Here is a 17,662-nt window from a genome sequence, read left to right as displayed (position 1 = left end):
AAGGACTTATGAGACAGAATCCAGGGTCTACCAGCTAGGGAACTAACCTTTTGGTGAGCTCCAAAGGTGGCACAGCTCAGTACTCACGAGCTCCCAGCTAGGGGCTGGAGCACGAAACCCTAGAGAAACTTCTAAAAGTGACAAATCTTTCCTCCAGAAAAACAGAACTGCAAGCTGCAAAGGCTAAACTCTGTAAGTAGCCTGAGTTACCTTTTTATATTATTGGTTGAATTATGGGAGAACTTGATGTTTCCTATTCCACTCTTTAACCAGCAGTACTCCATGTTGGCTGGAGATCATATGTAATGTCTTCTGTTACCAAGCCATTCTCCTCATCTTGTATTAAGTCAGTTGAGGCAGCAGGCTATTTGTGCAGTTCTTGAAGGTCTTGCCTCTGTTGCATGCAGTGGGCTCCCAACTCATAGCAAGCCTTCCAACCTCTTCCTGGTACAGAGCTTTATGTAAGCTAGATGTTGTACCTTGCTTCAGTGAGAGGTGATGGCTTAGTAATCAGGCTTAGCTCAGTAAAAGCAGTGGGCTGTCTCAAGTCTTGCTCATATCCACATAGAAAGAGATGGCAGTTTATATCCCTATCCAGTGCTACAGCCTAATCCCCCATGTGTAGTAAGGTTTCCAGGTTGAAGTCAAATTAAAAGAGAAATAAATGAGAAAGTGTTTTTTTTTTCTTTCCATTTGCATGTAAGGAGAGTTAAGGTGGTTCAGACAGTCTATGTATAAACTAAGTGTTCAGTATAGCCACATTAGCCACATCCATTGGGTCTGTTGTGTAGAAATGATATAGAAAGCACGATGGTAGGAAGTACAGTAGAAGGCGCTGGCTTCCCTAAGGGATCCTGAATGGTACCAACAAAGTAATGTTTATTCTAGCATGCAGAGAGATGACAAGACTTCATTTCAAATACTCTAAAACAAAGCATGTACATAAATTCTGTCCTCAGGTATGTTACTTTTACCAAACACATAAATTCGTCCTCAGGTAGTTTACTTTTACCAAACACATTGCTGCTTCATTCTCACAGAATCCCTATAACCTAAAGCATAGGGTAAGATCCAATATGCTCTGTTATTTGTTAGTTAATAGACAAGAAGCTCTTATGGAAAGAAAAAAAAAAAAAAACAAAAAAAAACATTGAAAAATGGAAAAGTTTCCAAAATCGTCACTCTACTGCAGACACATAGCCCTACAGGTAGGCTGGGCTAGACCTATCCACCTTATACCAAAATTGCTTATGAGGTCAGTCGAGTACTATGATTGTGTCCTACACCATACCTAGACAACTGAAAACAGTTGTGAAATATAGCAATGGTAAGTGAAGATATACAGGAAGGTAAAGAAAATAAAAATATAGTTATGCTTTAGGTTCGAATTACTACATTTGTCTTGACTGAATGAAAGTATTAAATCTTTAAAGTACCCTGGCTCAGGTGCAGATTATCTGCATTAGAACAGAACACAAAATTGGAAAGGGTAAATTTATGCAAAGAATGGAAAATATTTAACATGAACATTCTGGCACTGCCAGGAGAAAGGATCACAGACCACAGAATTTCAAAAGATTTTCATTTTCAGTAGGAATCATTCAAAAAATCTGGCCACTTAGTTTGCAAAGCAGAACTGAATTATTCTGAAATTCCTTCCATGTCCCTCAGTCTCTGTAGTGAACAAGAGCTAAGTGTTGCTGACTTTCTCCAGAGTTTCACACCTCAGTCAAGGAACATGGAAGGCTTGCTTTTCTACACAAAAGCCTGCAACTCTATCCTGATCTCCTAAGATCCATCCCAGTACCCCCCACCATCCCCTCTCTGTGCAGCCCTCAAACCTGTTTTGGTCTTTCAAGAAACATCCTGCAGAAATGAACACATTTGCTCAGAAATACTATTGCTCAACTTTGGATTTGGAAACAAAATTGTAAAATTTAAGTATATTCTTGAAGAATTTATACAAAGAGGATTGTGGCATGCATATTAACCCAGACAAAGAGAACAGAACAAAGGTGTTGCAAACAGTTACAAAAAGGTCATCCTAGAACTCTCCTAATAGGAATACAGTAAAAAGCTGGCTGAGGCAGCCACAGCAAGCACGACTGCTTTTGTTATAACTGATGCTCTGATAAAAATATTCAGTCAACACTGAAGCATTTCAATTCAGAGAACTACACACTAGTAATACAATGGCTGTCAAATGGTTTATGTTTCGGTAACCATCTCTGTGAATCCTACTCAGTAATGCTACTTCTTTGCTATTTGCAAAAAGGAGTGAAAAAAGTCACCTCCTTTTAAGACTGCAGCTGCTCACTGACCTACATCATCCTGTCATTGCACCATTCCTTCCCCTCAGTTCCTTGCCTTCATTCTGGCTGAGATCACCTGCCACAGGCTCAACCCATCCACCTTTCACCTCCTCTTGGCTTTCCCTCTCTAGCCTCTGGCTACGCCGGCACCCCAGGAGCTCGGCACACCCCTGACCTAGTTCTCACAGTTCATTTTGCTGCCTCGGGCAGCTCCACCTCACTCCATCCAAGCACTACCACACTGCTGAACACAGCTTGCTCCTCAGGACAACCAAACAAGCCAGACTCTCCAGTTCAACTAGCGCTTTATCTCACCCCCCAATTTCCACCCTGCCTGGCCACTTGTCACCTGTCCCTTGCATTGACTAATACAAATTTTACTGAACTTGACTTGAAAGTGAGAAGAAGTTACAGAAGTTCATGTTTTGTCCTCATGTGATTCCTTGCCCGTAATACTGTTTCTTGAATATTTAGAAGTTGTACCAGGTAGGTATGTCTTTCTCCCAGGCACGCTTTTCTCATAACGGATGCGAAAGTGGGACCTAAACCAAACTATTTATAATTCTAACCTGCCTGGTTTATGACATACACAGCTTTTTATGTGGCTGATCAGTAATCTAAATATGTGAACTGACCAATGTTAGATAAATTAGATGTAATGCAGCTCAGTAATGAATTTTCCTATTCCAGAAGTGACCAGTATGTAAAAACTACTTCTGGCAGCTTTAGGGATAGCCTTCTCTTCCAATGTCTTGTGTATGTATGTCGTTTTAATTTAATTTATTTATTTTTGAGAGACATTTAACTATACTTTCAAGATACAGAATACTTCAAAGCCCTGGCAATACTCTTACCCATTCAGTTGTTTAAAAAACGTTTATGAGCTCTGCTACATCTTACATGCTGAATTATATGGGCCAAAATCACAAATTCTTGTTCTAATTTGTAATGATCTGCCAGAACATATAAATGGACAAAACATGGGTGTGATTGCTTGTTTTAACCATGGCTGAATGGGACTAACAGAGAAACAAGAAGCTAGCAGTTCTATCAAGGTAAGAAAAAAAACCTTGTCTAACAGTATTGAAAGTATTACTGGCTTATTTGCTTCTACTACAAGTTTCAGGAAGTTGTGCCAGAAGATTTATCATCAGAGTTGTAACTCTGGCTATCATCATCATCATCTGATAGGTAAATATGTTTCCTATTCCAAGAAAGTATGGTTGGCAAACACAGTTGCCAAAACTTGATATGTGCCCATCTGCCATACCTTTGTGGAAACATTGCATTGCAAACCCTGACTGAGTCTTGAGGAAAACCAATATATATATATTTTTTTATTCAAATGGCAAAAATGGACACGTAGCACAGTCCCAAATGCAACAGTGACTAAACGTAGCCTGGAAACGTTAGCCGTAAGTCAAGAAGATGTAAAAGCTGGAGGAAGGGAGGATAGGAATAAGTGGCAAACAGCAAAGTCTGCAGTCAAATTAATGTCAGTCAGCCATGGTGGTTACATACTGTGAAGTGTCAGAGTACTGAGATATTTTGAATACCCTCCCCAACAAATCATCACCCGAAACAAGAAAACTAAGGAATGCTTAAACCTATTCTGACAGTCTTTCAGACTATGTTTTTGAGGAGAAGCCTTTCTTGCACCTGGTTAAAAGCTCTCTGACAGGCTTTCCACAGTATCAAGTTATTGTATGGATAGCTCTGAAAAATCTTCTAATTATGACCCCCTGAATCTCAGGGAAGTAGTCAAAGCTCTCCAAAACGCCTAACTATCAAACTTCTGCCCAAGCTTACAAAAATTATCTGACACAGAGTGAGAGTTTTGTTTCCATTACATTTCTGTCTTTATGCTGATGTGTAAAAATACATCTCCCACTAGAATGCAATTGCTGAGTAGGTGCAATACGTGATCAGGAAGAAGTGAACTGAAATCATGCGCCCTTTGCAACTGGGTAAGCACCAGATGACAACGATGACTTTGAATATGCTTACCTTTGGTCCCAGTCACCTCTAAAAATGAAGAACTAATGGATGACTGAATGAGAATTGAATTACTGCAAATCAATAACTGTGATTTTGTACATTTAATTTAAACTGAATTTCCACCTGTAGATAGACTGTAGAGGAGAAATGCCCTGTGAGAAATGAGACCAAAGTCCACTTTTCTATCCTGGCTTAACTGTAGCGGCTAGAGAAGGAGATAGCTCAACTGCTTTACACAGTATTGATGACAGGCTACTGATATTTGCAAAATGTGGGAAAGCTGATGAAAATTCCCTCTGAATGAAGTGGCACTTAATAGATACCACTCCCATGTGTACCAAGTATTTTACAAGGGAACAGAAAATAGAGTCCTTATCTCAGAAAGTTTACAGTCCAAAAAAAATCCACAGAAATGCAGTGAGATACATGCCACACAGAAATAAGCTAGAGCAGAACTAAACAGAGCTCTGTGAACTTGGGGAATAATAAATTCTGGGTTTCTGTGCATGTGTCATGTAGACTGACTTTGCTATCAAATTAAGAAACACACCGAAATTTCCTTCTTGTCTGGGACATAGATCATATCTCCTTTGGTACAGGAGAAATGAGCAGTTCCTATTTAAACAAGGAATATGCAGAGCTTTTTTTTCCTGTGCGCAGCTGCCTACTCTAAGAAAAGAGTGGAAGACACGGCTTTGTCAAATCCCTCTGAAAATGGCTAACAGGTTTGCAAGTTATTAAGGAGCTGACAGACAGCTACTACTGCTACATATACCGTTTCTATAGAAAACCAGGTCAAAATGAACCAAGATTATTAACTTTCAGCACAATTTCATAAATAACATTATACAAACTATGTAGTTTCCTCCCACCCCCATACAATATGCCCAGACACATATTTTTGACACCTATAGAGCTCTCAGCAGGGAATAAAAATACGTATGCCTATGTTTTAAGACTCTGAATAACCTGTTGTTGAATTAAATTGTTTCCTGTAAACATTAACATTTCTGCAACATAATTAAAGGATTGCAGCACTATGTTTCTCATGAGGTACATACTGTAACAGCCAAAAAAGACAGAGTTTCTGCTAATAATAATAAAATAATTAAATAAAAATATGAGTTTCACCTTGGCTTCATAAAAACATAGTTCTCAGCCCATGTGCATGAGAAGTTCTCAACAGGTCTCCAGTTATACTGAACATCAGATATAAAAATACTAATAGTACCTTTTCTAGGCCAGCTTAAAATATTTTCCACCTATAGATAAGTAAAGGTGTTTTTTACCTTCCTTTGCTTTATTTAATTGTGTTGTCCTAACAGCAGAGAAGTCCATGTCAACGTTTTCAAATATATCGGTTAATCAATACTTTGGGTTGGGAGTGTGTATAGGGGGAACATAAGTTGATAGAGTTCCATTTTTGATCTGTCATTCTTGGTTATATGGTCTTGTTCATTACTGGCAAAGAGTCTGGTGATTTTCACTCTTGCATAGCCTCTAAAGATGTATCTCTAAAGAAAAAGCCATGGTAATTTCCTTCTGAAATCAAAAAGGTGATGGCAGGACTTCCCTTATACAGTAAGTCAGTAAACAGAATAAATTTCTCATCAGAAGAGAAATTTAGGAAGAGCCAAGACACCAATGAAATACAGAGAAAAGCTTGCTGGAAACAGGCAGGTGAACCTGCATGCTTGGGAATACTTTGTAGTGAAGGAAAACAGAAGGATCTTGTAGACATTAGTTTCTGCTGAAAAAACAAGTCCTCTGCTAGGTTTCCACACTGAGCACCACTGCCCAGAAGCCAAGACTTTGGGGCCTGCCAGCTCACCCATCCATGCTCACAAAACAAACAAACAAACAGACAGCATCCTCCTTGCAGCCCTTCTTGGTATGGTATATTTCAGGTTAAAGACTTATATTTTTGCAGAATTTTCATTCTTTAGCTAGTAAATAAGACACATGAGAAGGCCAATTAATTCCTTTTCAGGAAAGCAGCAACTTATACTTCTCCTAGTACAATAGGTTTAATAAAATTCATTTTCATCTTGGGTTAAAGATGCTCAGTTCCCAAAGCGCATGTATTCTGTCTCAAGACAGAAAGCTAGCTCATTAAATTTTGCCAAAGCTTAGCAGGATATCCACGCAGGATATCCGATGTTTCACACTACGCGTATCAACATACCAGTTCAATTTGTATACATCTCAAGATTAAGTTGGATGACAGAATTAATAGGCTTTCTATCTCTTGAAAACAATTGTAGATTTTAAGAACAATTAGGCTTAGCATGTATTAACAGTATAATTGTCACAGAATGAAACAAATGAACAAATCAACTTTTTTTTCTTTAAAAGTTGTAGATTGTGGCAAATGTCTGTTTTTGTTTTGGAATCTTTAATTATTCCTGCTTGATTATGAGTAAGAATCAGATAGTAGAATCAAAGGTTCTGAGTTCAACTTAAAGAGACACTGTTACGAAATGTATCTAAAGCCAAAAATGACTAATAAACAATTCCACCCATGTAGCATTCTTCATACATTATTTGATAAAGTTATTTTACATTTCTCAACCTGGGATTACACTGGGCTATAACACACACACACACCCCAACCAGAACCTACTTTGTAATGCTCCTGACGTATTCACTCACAGATGCACCAATTCAATACTTCAAGGCTCATAAAAACCTCACTATCAGTTCTGACATAACCTAAAGCAAGTGAAAAGCAACCAAGGATGATATCTCATAGGTGAGAGACGACTGTGATTAGAAGAGAGGAAGAGGGGTGATGATTGCATCAAATCACAGTTTTGTTTCCTTTGTGATTAAAACAAAACAACAAAAAGCAACAAGACTTCCCCCTTGGGTATTAACACTCCCTGGTACCTGCTAGAACCTCCCATACAATTTCACTACCCACATATGCAAACCAAAAAGCTGTTTATATAAAACAATGATGCAAGGAAAAATTGTACAGTGACAACACAGGAGAGTGCTGCCTTATATAAAGAAGATATGACATCAACAGACATGCAGACAAAAAGTTTTGGGCCAGAGACCAATTAAAATGATCCCTTTGAGCATGCCTGGTGTTAAGAGATTGCCAGAAGTTCAAAAGCTCAAATTAGATGACTTTATATGAATACGATCTTAAAGAACTGACAAAACACATTTATTTTTCAAACACATTCTTGGACCATGAAACGTCTTTAACAAAAGCTCTTTCACACTGAATTGTGCCTGTGAATTTTTCGTTTCTTGGTTTCTATGCAGCACCTGAAGTGCTAGCAGTGAGGCTGACCAGCATGTGGCCTGAGCTGGAGATACATCTGATCAGATCATAGGGCTGGGATTCTTTCCGGGAGCAGCTGACAATGTATTCCCTGGCCTCCACGGTTCCTGTATCAAATCACTACAGTCACTGACTCACGGCTGCTGAGGACTGGGTGGAAACACTTGTGTTCTGCTCTCTCTGGGCAGTGGTTTGGGTGATCTTCACAGATTTGCCCCACAGCAGCGTGTACAACATCCTGATTGTAGCTGCCTTTGCACTTCTTGAAGGTAACCTAAAGGGGCCAAACAAAGGGAAGAATATTCCTTTCAAAAGAAAAATGGTATGTTTTGTGGAGGCACAAGGAAGAGACAGAAGTTTGAAGGTGGAGAGAGACTGAAGCACCCTCTCACAGAACACCCCGAGAAGCTCAGGAGCATACAAATGGCCGCTGTGATTCCAAGCGCAGGCCAACAGCTTGCGAAGATCAGCCAGGCTGAAGTCTCAGAGAGCCACACATGAGTCACCGAGAGGGCTGTATGGCAGCCCTTCAGACCACATGAATCAGCAGCAGTGACCAGAAAGCAGCAACTCAAATGGAAGTTCCTGGAGGAAGCAGAGCACAGCGTGATGTCAGCTGAAATGGCTGCATGTCTCAGTTTCTCACCTCAGATATCCCTTTCCATATTCCTGTTGCTCAGTCAATAAATCCTCACTTGGTAGTCTGAGTGGGGTGGAGGTAGATTTTTATGGAAGAGGGGAAAATAACATACCAGAAGCCAAAGGCTGTGCTTGGCTGAATGAACAATAGAAAGGATACAGCTGAATGACTTCCAAAAAGACTGAGATGATCAGAACAGAGAAAGCTTTGCTGTGTTACATCTACACTGGCCGATCTCCCAAGAATTCAAAGTGCTTTCAGTCTCAGATCAGTTGCAACAGGAGCATCTTCTGCCTCAGACTGAAGGCAGATACAGGTCACTCTCAAACTGGTGTTGGACTGCTATCTAGGAGCAGGGTGTGTGGGGGGGAGAAGGTCACCTGGCCAGAACAGGTTAAGCATCACCTTGGTGCTGAAAACATGGGTGTACATAGCTGGTTTCTGCCCTGGGAATTCAGCTGTTCACCTCACAGTTTCATACCAAAGGCATCTTGCTGCTCTAGCTATCTGGCTGAATTAATATATTCCAAAGTGTGAAACCCCTTTGGTACTCTTTGGTCTGGCAGAGAAAACTGTTTATTCCTGCCTGCTCTGCTCCTTAAGCTCTGTTTTTCTTCCCAACTCAGCATCCATCCCACAACGACAGCTCTCTCAGACAATGGCCTCACAAAACTTCTGGCTTGGTTGCTTTCAAAAAGTGCTTTCTGTGGAAAAGTTAGCTGCCAGGAATGGCAGGAATTCTCTGGCTGAGCCAACGGTCATTGTAGGGAAATTTAATTTCCTGTTTTGCTGCTTGGTGCCACAATCTTAGCCACAACAAATGTTAATTTTCTTCAAAAAGAAATTAAAAAATAATAATCCTTGAGAGAGTTCATAATTCTGTTGGCAGCAGAAACAGACCCACGTATTGTGATAAATGAAGGGCTCTTTATAGTGTCTAGTACACCATAAAACAGGATTTGAATCACCACTGCACACTTGCAAACAGCAAGCTGTGAGAAACAACATGATGTTAACCATTATTCTGGCTAAAGTCTGGTTTTACAGAAACCTAGAGCAGTCCCTAAGCAACCATTACCTTATCATTCTGCCCATTATATTCAGGAGCTTGCTCCTGCAATGGAATGCAGCCAGCTGACACAGTGGGTAGAAAATGTGTATTACCTGCTTGTTTCTGAAAGCTAGACTGCTACGTACAACTTGCAAAGGTAATTAATTCTCATGCTGGAGGGGCATCATTATGCAGGCAATGGGACTAGCCACTTCATGGCTTTCTTTTCACAAGTTACCTCTACTGAGCAATAATAAGCTGCTGTGGAAAAACGTGGTCTTTTACCCAAGGAGAAAATATAATCCTGATCTGGGAGTTTAATACATAGTTAGTGAGAAAGGAGCTCCAGGAGATTAAAGCAAAAAAGCACAGAATGCACAGCAGTACTTTTTGGAATGAGTGTATCACAGCCATCTAGGAGATGGTGATAATACATTATTTTAGGTAGTGTGAAAGTAGCAGAGCACACAGTCACTGTCCAGAGAAGCACCAGCATGTGCTGTGGCACCTTTTGGAGTTCTGGTCTCCTGTTCACACCAGTGTCAAAGCAGAACTCATGAACTTGGAAGCACTCACAGGCCCTGCAGTTTAGGTACACACACAGTAATGGTTGCAAGTGATTTCCCAGATTTTAGCCCTTCTGGATGACATGTTGCAGACCAAGTGTCTGCCTCAGATTTATTTTTTAAAGCTTGGTTAAAGCAATAAGGGTAGAGGAAGCCCAGCAAACAAACAAAATACACCCACTTCTTGTTTCAGTTCAACTAAAAATTGCACGCTATATTTTTACTGAGCAAGTTCAATGTATTCGTTCCTTGAAGGAAGGACTTGAAATTCTGCAGGAGGGTTGAGCCTTTGGCTGTTCTTTTGAAATCACTAGCAAAGCTGGCTGAATCTTCACCCTCTGAAAAACCTCCAATTGATCAAAAATTATTAAAAGATGGAGACAAATTCCACTAGCTTTGTGCATAGGACTAGTGAAACTAAATGAGATTCCTTGTTGTTTTTTAATGCTGGCAGCCCCTCTGACATTTGACACTGAAGAGTGATTTTCCAGTATGTGGAAGCCTGAATGGCACATACAACTAATATATATAACTATCTTACCAGATAATTAATTACCTGTGGGGGCCCTACTGGGCTTCTCTATCATCATCATCATTCTGTCCGTCACTATAGTGTCACCAGAGAAATGATGCCTCCTTATACTACAGGATCACAGACCCACTTGGACTGGATGGGTCAGCAGGTCTGTGGTCCAAACCTCCTGTTCAAAGGCAGGTCAACACCAAATTCCCAGCTGGATCTGGAAAGCCTCCGTGCTGCAAGTTCCAGAGCAACCTGTCTCAGTGCTGTTATCTGCATCCTGAATTTTTCCTTTCTCCATATATGAAATCTCTCCTGTTTTAATGACCACTGTCTCTTGTTCTCCTTCTCTGCACCTCAGTAAATAGTCTAACTTACCAAGGTCCCACAACTTCTCCTCATCATGCAGGTGCTCCAGCCCCCTGACCATCCTTGGTGGCTCTCCACTGGAGTCACTCCAGCTTCTTGTAGTGGTGGACCCAAAGATGGATGCAGCATCCTAGATTGTCATCTAAAAAGCGCCGGGTAAAAGTGGATCAATACACTGGCTACGCTCCTTTTAATATAGCCCAGGATACTGACAGTCTTCCTCCCTGCCAGGCTGCACTGCTGCCTCATATGTAGTGGGCTGTCTGCCAAGACTCAAAGATTCTTTCTTGGCAAAACTGCTCCCAGGTCGGTCAGTCCCCAGCCTGTACCAACCTATTGCAGCTTTGCATTTGTGCTTGTTGACTTACATGATGCTTCTGCTGATGCATTCCTCCAGCCTGTCTAGATCTCTCTAAATGGTGGCCTTCTTCTTGAGCAAATTGTCTGATGCCCCCAAAGCTGGTGAGCAGGCATTCGGTTTCCTTTCTCCATTTTGTTGATAAAATTATTAAACAGGAAAAATCCCAGGACAGACCCCTGAGAACTCCACTTGTAACCAGCCTCCAGGCAAATCATGCTCCACTAACCACTACCCTTGGAGCCCAATGATCCAGTCAGTTATTAACCCATACACTACTTTACCCACCAAGACCGTAATGTCCCAACTAGCATACAATGACACCCATCACTCTGCTCTCATTCACAGATGTAGTCACTTCATCATAGAAGACAATCAGTCAAACATCATTTACCTTTGGCAAATCCACACTTTCTATTCCCCTTCACCACCACCTTTATGCCTTCAGAAATTATCTTTGCTAGAAGTTATCTACATCTTGAAGACAGGTGGAACATTTGCCTGTCTAAAGTTATTAGTGATCTTTGATACCGTCTTTGAAAGGTCATGGATAGGGTGAGATCTCACTATGACATCAGCCAGAATACTTGGATGCACCCCTTCTGGTCCCATGCACTTATATGGTTTGAGATTTCTCAAGAGATCCATGACTCAAACTTCTTCCACTACTGGTAGTTCCTCTCCTCCTCAAATCTGGTGGTTTGAGGCAACAGAGGAGAAATTATTAGTGAAAACTGAGGCAAAAGCAGCATAAAGTACCTCAGCTTTACCTGTGTCTGCCATCACTAAGTCACCCACCCCATTCAGAAACTAGCCTTTTTTTCCATGTTAATTCATTTACTAGTAATGTAGCAGTAAAAGCTCTTCTTGCTCCCCTTGATATTCTTTGTACGTGTCAACTTTAGGTGGGCTTTGACTTTCCTAACACCACCCCTACATACTTTTTTTTGTAGCCCATTCCTGCTTTCACCTCTTATTATACTGCCTGGCTGCACTGGAGGTCAATCATGGGTTACCTGGTTAACTAAGCCAGTCTCCTGATGTTTTATTTGTTTTCATGAGTACAGGGATGAACTGTTCTTGTGCTAGGAGGAGGTTGTCCTAAAACACCCGACATCTTTCTTGAGTTCCTTTGTCCCACTGAGTTATCATCTGCTTTTTTGTTTGCTAGGCCTGTCAATCCAAAGCAAATCTTTACATGCTGTTTTGGCTAGTCACTTCATCATAGAGGACAGTCAGTCAAACATAATTTACCTTTGGTAAATCCATGCTTGCTATTCCCAATCACCACCACAAATTACTTGAATTTAGAGATTTCCAGCCACTAACAGGAGAGTGACTCCAGCCTTACTAGAAACTTACTTGTACTATGCCAACAATCTCCTGTCTTGTATGTAAAATCTCATGCAACATACTTTAAGCATTGCTACAAGAGTCCTTGACTGTTACATGTGCCCACACTACAGTCACATCTCCGTTTGCTGAAGGTAGCCTTCGACATTTCCTGCTTCCAATGCATTGAGCTCATCACATAGCAGGGCAAATGACAGAAACAAGGGTGTGGATCTGAGACCTGTGATTAATAGCTGAGAGTGCTGGTACAAAGCAACAAATTTCTGGGGCCCGAAACTGAGGAGAGAAGAAGGCAGGAACTGAGGATGAGGAGATCATGTCTATGGTGCAGCTGAAGCAACAGGTAAAGTAATTGGTAGGGAATGCAGACAGGAAACCAACTCTTTCCTGCTGTCACTACAGCTATAAAACTCATATGGGGATTCCACTTTCCACTAAAACATGCATAAGGAAACAAGTCCGAAAGGCTTAGGTGTTGGAGATGAACCAGGCTGGGGCCAATGATGTCAGTTTTCACTTTGTTTTTATACAAAGCAACAACAACAAAAGATACTTTAGAGGAAAAAAAAAAAAAAAAAGTTGTTATGATCATTACAGTTGCACAGATGAGGTTACAAACTTGGAAAAACTGTAGTCTGATCAGCCTTAAGCCCTCCCTCCATTCTCTCATTAATAAGCCTTATCACATCACCCTAATTGCAGGAATTAGCTTATTTTTTTTTTCCCCACAGGACTCGTTAACATTTATATTGAGCTTGCATCCAGAATGCCCCAGTTACACTAATTACTGCAAAAGCACATGAACTAAATGCTATATATGTGAGAAGACACAGCACAAAGCAATCTGGGGAAGCATTTACAACATACAAAAAATGAATCCAGTGAGAACAGCTGGATGGCATATTCTTTTCATGATTTCTTTTTTTTTTTTTTAAACGATGTTTTCTTTAGAATCTTCATTTGGGAGTGATGCTGTAGTGCAGAAAAGAGAGGAAGAAAAGCAGGGGAGGAAAAAGGATGGAAGGGACACAGGGTAGCTGCTGGAGTGAGTATTGAATTGCTAGCAGAGTAGAAAGGTTAGGAGGAGGACCAGATGTTGGAAGACAGAAGGCAAATACAATCAGCTTCTGAATTTTAGGGCCCCAAATGCCAGAGGCCGTCATGTCTTGTGGCTATCAAAAATCGAGACAGAGGTTACTGGGTCTGGTATCATTCCATGTTCTTTTCTTTTTCAGAAAAGAGTTTGGAAGTCCTGGAAAAAGCTGTAGCCTGTTCACTGCAAGTATCTTCCAAGCTACTACCATTATAGTGTAGGCAAGAAAAAGAGAATTCATGAATAGATTGAAATTGGTCTTGGAGGCTTTCTAAGGCATCCAATGAAATGATCTATCAAAGAAACAAAATTGTTGAATGTTTACCATAGGAAAAAATATTGTTCCCATTGGAAAAAAAAAAACAAAACAAAACACCTATTGTTTTAAAATACGATGTCCCCTACAGCTGTCACCCAACCAACGGCAATTCATAGCAAAAGAAACTACTGCTAGGAAAATACTTTCTCCTGCCTACTACAGTTAGATAACAAAATAGGTTAACCACTGAAATGTGCCTTACACAAAGATCAGTCCAGGTTTCAAGTTCTGGAAGAATATGAAGCATATGCCTATGTTACAAGCAGTAATTAAATGAAAGAGATGGCCCATGACCCACCTCCCAAAGCTAAGGTCTAACTGTGGCCCAGCTTCCAATGAATGCTATCAAGTAGACCCAAGAGAGTCAGACTTCAAATAATCACAGAAGCTATTCAAATGAACAGTCCCTCTCCACCAAAGTAGCATATCTCTTTGCCAGAAGCAACAGCATCTCTTCTGGCAGGATGCTTCACTGCTTCTTTATTACTTAGCTACCTCCTTTCCTGCCCTTGGTATGCCACAGACTGCTAGAAGTGAAGAGAGCCTCCCTTCCTGCTCCCCTGCATTTGATCATCCCTAATTACCCTCCCCAACCCGTTAAACAAAATCCTTAGTTCAGAAAACAGGAGGCTTTGCTTTATTAGAATTGTTTCTCTCTCTCTTGTCACGCACATAGACACACAAATGTTGTTACATCATAAAGATGTAAAATACATTGTTCCCGAGCCAGTGTTTTCAAAGGCAGTGCTTCCTGTGGGCTCCTTAGAAAAGATGTTTATGGAGCTGATTTTTGCAAAGCCTGATGTTCCAGTCAGCCAATTTTGTGCAGATATTGCTACATATTCCTGGTTTAGAAGCCTTCCCCATGCTGTGCCCTTACTGCAGCCTCAGGAACATCAGCTTTCTCTCTCAAACCAGAACATCTCTCTATTCTCCTTGCAAGTAACACAGCTGTAACAAAGCTCAAGATCTCAGAATTGCCACAAGTCTCAGGTGCTAGAAGCAGTATCATCAGCCGCATCCTGAACATCCTAGCACTATTTCCTCTCCTATGTAAGGTGCTTAATTATGAATCAATCTGCTGAAGAGTCCATAAATACATACGTGCATGTGAGCACGTGGCACAATATTAGGGAAATCAGGGCAATATGGAGAAGGGACAAAAGAAGAGAAAAGGAGGATGACTGGAATGATGATGAACTTGTATCTGGTTCCTGCACAGGCTTCCTTGTGCACCCAGCTGCCATTTTCCTTGCTCCTCAGATCCCAGCAATAAAAAGGGGGAGCACACCTCAGCAAGGTGTTGTGAGTATAAGACTAGGTGATGTTATACACCTACAGCAGTAAGCCATGTAAACAGACCTGGCAGAAGGGAACAATATCTATTCCTGCAAAATAGGATAAAGCATAAGTACTGAACAGGGTGAGGCAGCTGGGGTGGGGAAACAGACCAGACAGGAATGGGGAGATTCCTACCGGGAATGAGATTCCTGTTTCATACAGAGCTCTTGTCTGTTATTGTTTCCTTCTTTCTCAACCTGCATTTGAAGCAGGAAGACAGGGGAAATGGCATGTAATTCATAACACAGTGCCAAACCAGGATTTACCAAATCTGCCTTTGATAACCCTCCTGAACTTTTTAAGGCTTCACTTCCTTAACTATTTCTCAGCCACAAAAAGTATTTACCAGTGGTTCAGTACTTCTCTCCCCTTCTCCTCCAATCACATAGTGCTCATAGCACTTCACTAATCCAGCAGCTATCTCTACTAACACTTCCTTCATTTCTTTACCATCCTTTCAGCCCAACCATTGTTACCCTTTTGCTTACCTTTGGTAATATTCTACTTCACTTCTCTGGCCATATCTTTCCAATTTAGGAGGAAATTCTAAGTAATACCCTCCTGGGAGCTTACTGCTTAAAAACTGCTCATTTGTAGCAAGTTAGCAACAGACAAGTGGTGAGGCTTAGTCCTTGAAATTTGCTATTCAAACCAACAGCAAAGATTTCTGTTATCATAGTGGCAAATATTTAATATATAAAATGATGAGGAAATACATGTAATATATTAAAGGATGCTAAATTAGGTTTCTGGAAGCAAATCCCAAGAAAGGCCTTTTCGATCATTGCACAAGCTTTTGTGCTCTCCTCATCCTACGCAAGCCAGCGATCAGGGAACACCCATACCAAGGGAGACACCTAAAGCCAGACAATCATTAAGCTTGACACTGGGCGCGCCTTCATTAGAGTGCTAGGTGCATGACAGCTCCATTTAAAAAAGATTTAAGATAGCAGTTTACTTGTAAAGCAGTGGAGCCCTTGCCACACTTGTCTAAGGCTTTCAACAGGCTCCAAAGAGACAGAGTCAGGTGAGAGCTCAGGCTCCTGAAGCAACTTCTTCATCCCCCTCTCACCATGGCACCATGCTGTAAAGCCAGCCTTCTCCTAGTCACTACAAGAGGTTCTACTAATGGTCACACTAAGATCCAGAATTAGGACACTTTAAGGCAGACAGTACATTCCCAAGCAGAACAGGTATTGCAGACAGGCAACATTTAAGTCTTCGTCTCTTCTGGTAAAAGAACACCTTTGGTTTTGTGGTTTGTTCTTTGGCATGCTGCACTCCAACTACTTTACAAAATGTTCACATAAATGAGAAGTGTTGGTTTGACAGAGAACAGCTCGAGAAAATGGTAAGTAAACTGATGTGGATTTTAAGCTGTTCAAGGCTGGAAAGCAGGCATCAGTAAAGTAGGTATCGAGCCAACCTTGCAGTAATGTAAACATCAGGAAAAGACAGCTTCTCCTGCCTACATTTTTTGTTGTTGTTGTTTTATTTGTACAGCAATAAATCATACATTGAAAATCACTCCACACACACTTTAGATTGTTAAAACAGCTTTCCACTCGTGATTCATATGTTGCAGAGTCAACTCCACCATTGGTTAAGCTTTAAAAGGAAACTACTGTCTTTCAGGGTGCATGTGTTTGCTGTGCTTGATGTGAACTAGAGCCTAGTTAGTCCACAAACAGCATGTTCGTGAGCATCCACAACTCTTACTGCAGTTTAGGATGACAGAAAACAATGCAGCAGCACATTCTGAGATTATAAAACTTAACACACAAGCCAATGCCATACCACCTGTTCAATGAAGACCAAGACCCTCATAAAACTAGCTTAATAAGCAGTGTTGCAACTATTTGTTTTCAATATTAAGACAATTGCAGTAAACAATTAAACCTTACCTTCATTCCTTTGGTAATTCCATTTTTCTTACAGACTCCACTTTTTAAAAGGTTATTCTGTTTCTGATGATGATGATGATGTAGATGTCCATTGCAGACTGCACTGGGATTAGCCATCTGTTTAAATTAGTCAGATTCTCAATTCTTAAGGGTGTCTCAGGTCTTTCTACAGTAAAAAAGACAGTGGGATGAGCAGATAAACTTCTTAGTTAAGGCCTGAAAGGTATCCAACTGGTCTGTCAGGATTTTCCAGGATGAGAGGAGGAACTATCTTTTGCAATATCTAAGAAACTTAAAACTGTTTCTTTCATACACCTTCAGCCCCAGCAAACTAGAATGCGAAATACATAGCAGGAGGTGTGCTCTTAAAATCTCTGAAAAATACTGCTCATTGCTGGCTATTGTATGAACACAGCTTTTATGAGTCAACAAGACTGCTGCAGCTATCAAGAAGTGGGTGGATTCAGAGGCGGAGACACTTAAAGATATATTACCTCTTAAATACCTCCCTGGGAGGAGCATTACATTTTTTTTTTTTTTTTT

At 40.8% G+C, this 17,662-nt stretch overlaps 1 protein-coding gene across 17 annotated transcripts in view; it reads right to left on the bottom strand.

Annotated features, from left to right (window-relative positions):
• Window positions 1-17,662, bottom strand: part of SPTLC3 (serine palmitoyltransferase long chain base subunit 3) — a 115,319-nt gene that overhangs the window by 71,055 nt on the left and 26,602 nt on the right. For 16 of the 17 annotated variants that reach the window (XM_035322741.1, XM_035322743.1, XM_035322739.1 and 13 more), the window contains one exon: window positions 17,120-17,285. In XM_035322741.1, the coding sequence (XP_035178632.1) occupies window positions 17,120-17,236 (117 nt within the window). In that variant the 5' untranslated portion in view covers window positions 17,237-17,285. Of the gene's footprint in view, window positions 1-5,599; window positions 5,755-17,119; window positions 17,286-17,662 lie in introns of those variants that run through there. The other variant, XM_035322757.1, reaches the window with a different exon arrangement.

This window comes from Oxyura jamaicensis, chromosome 3, assembly GCF_011077185.1.
Source record: "Oxyura jamaicensis isolate SHBP4307 breed ruddy duck chromosome 3, BPBGC_Ojam_1.0, whole genome shotgun sequence".
In the NCBI taxonomy this organism is placed as follows: Eukaryota; Metazoa; Chordata; class Aves; order Anseriformes; family Anatidae; genus Oxyura; species Oxyura jamaicensis.
Note: the sequence above shows the minus strand (reverse complement) of the source record. Positions and strands in the feature narration are given on the sequence as shown.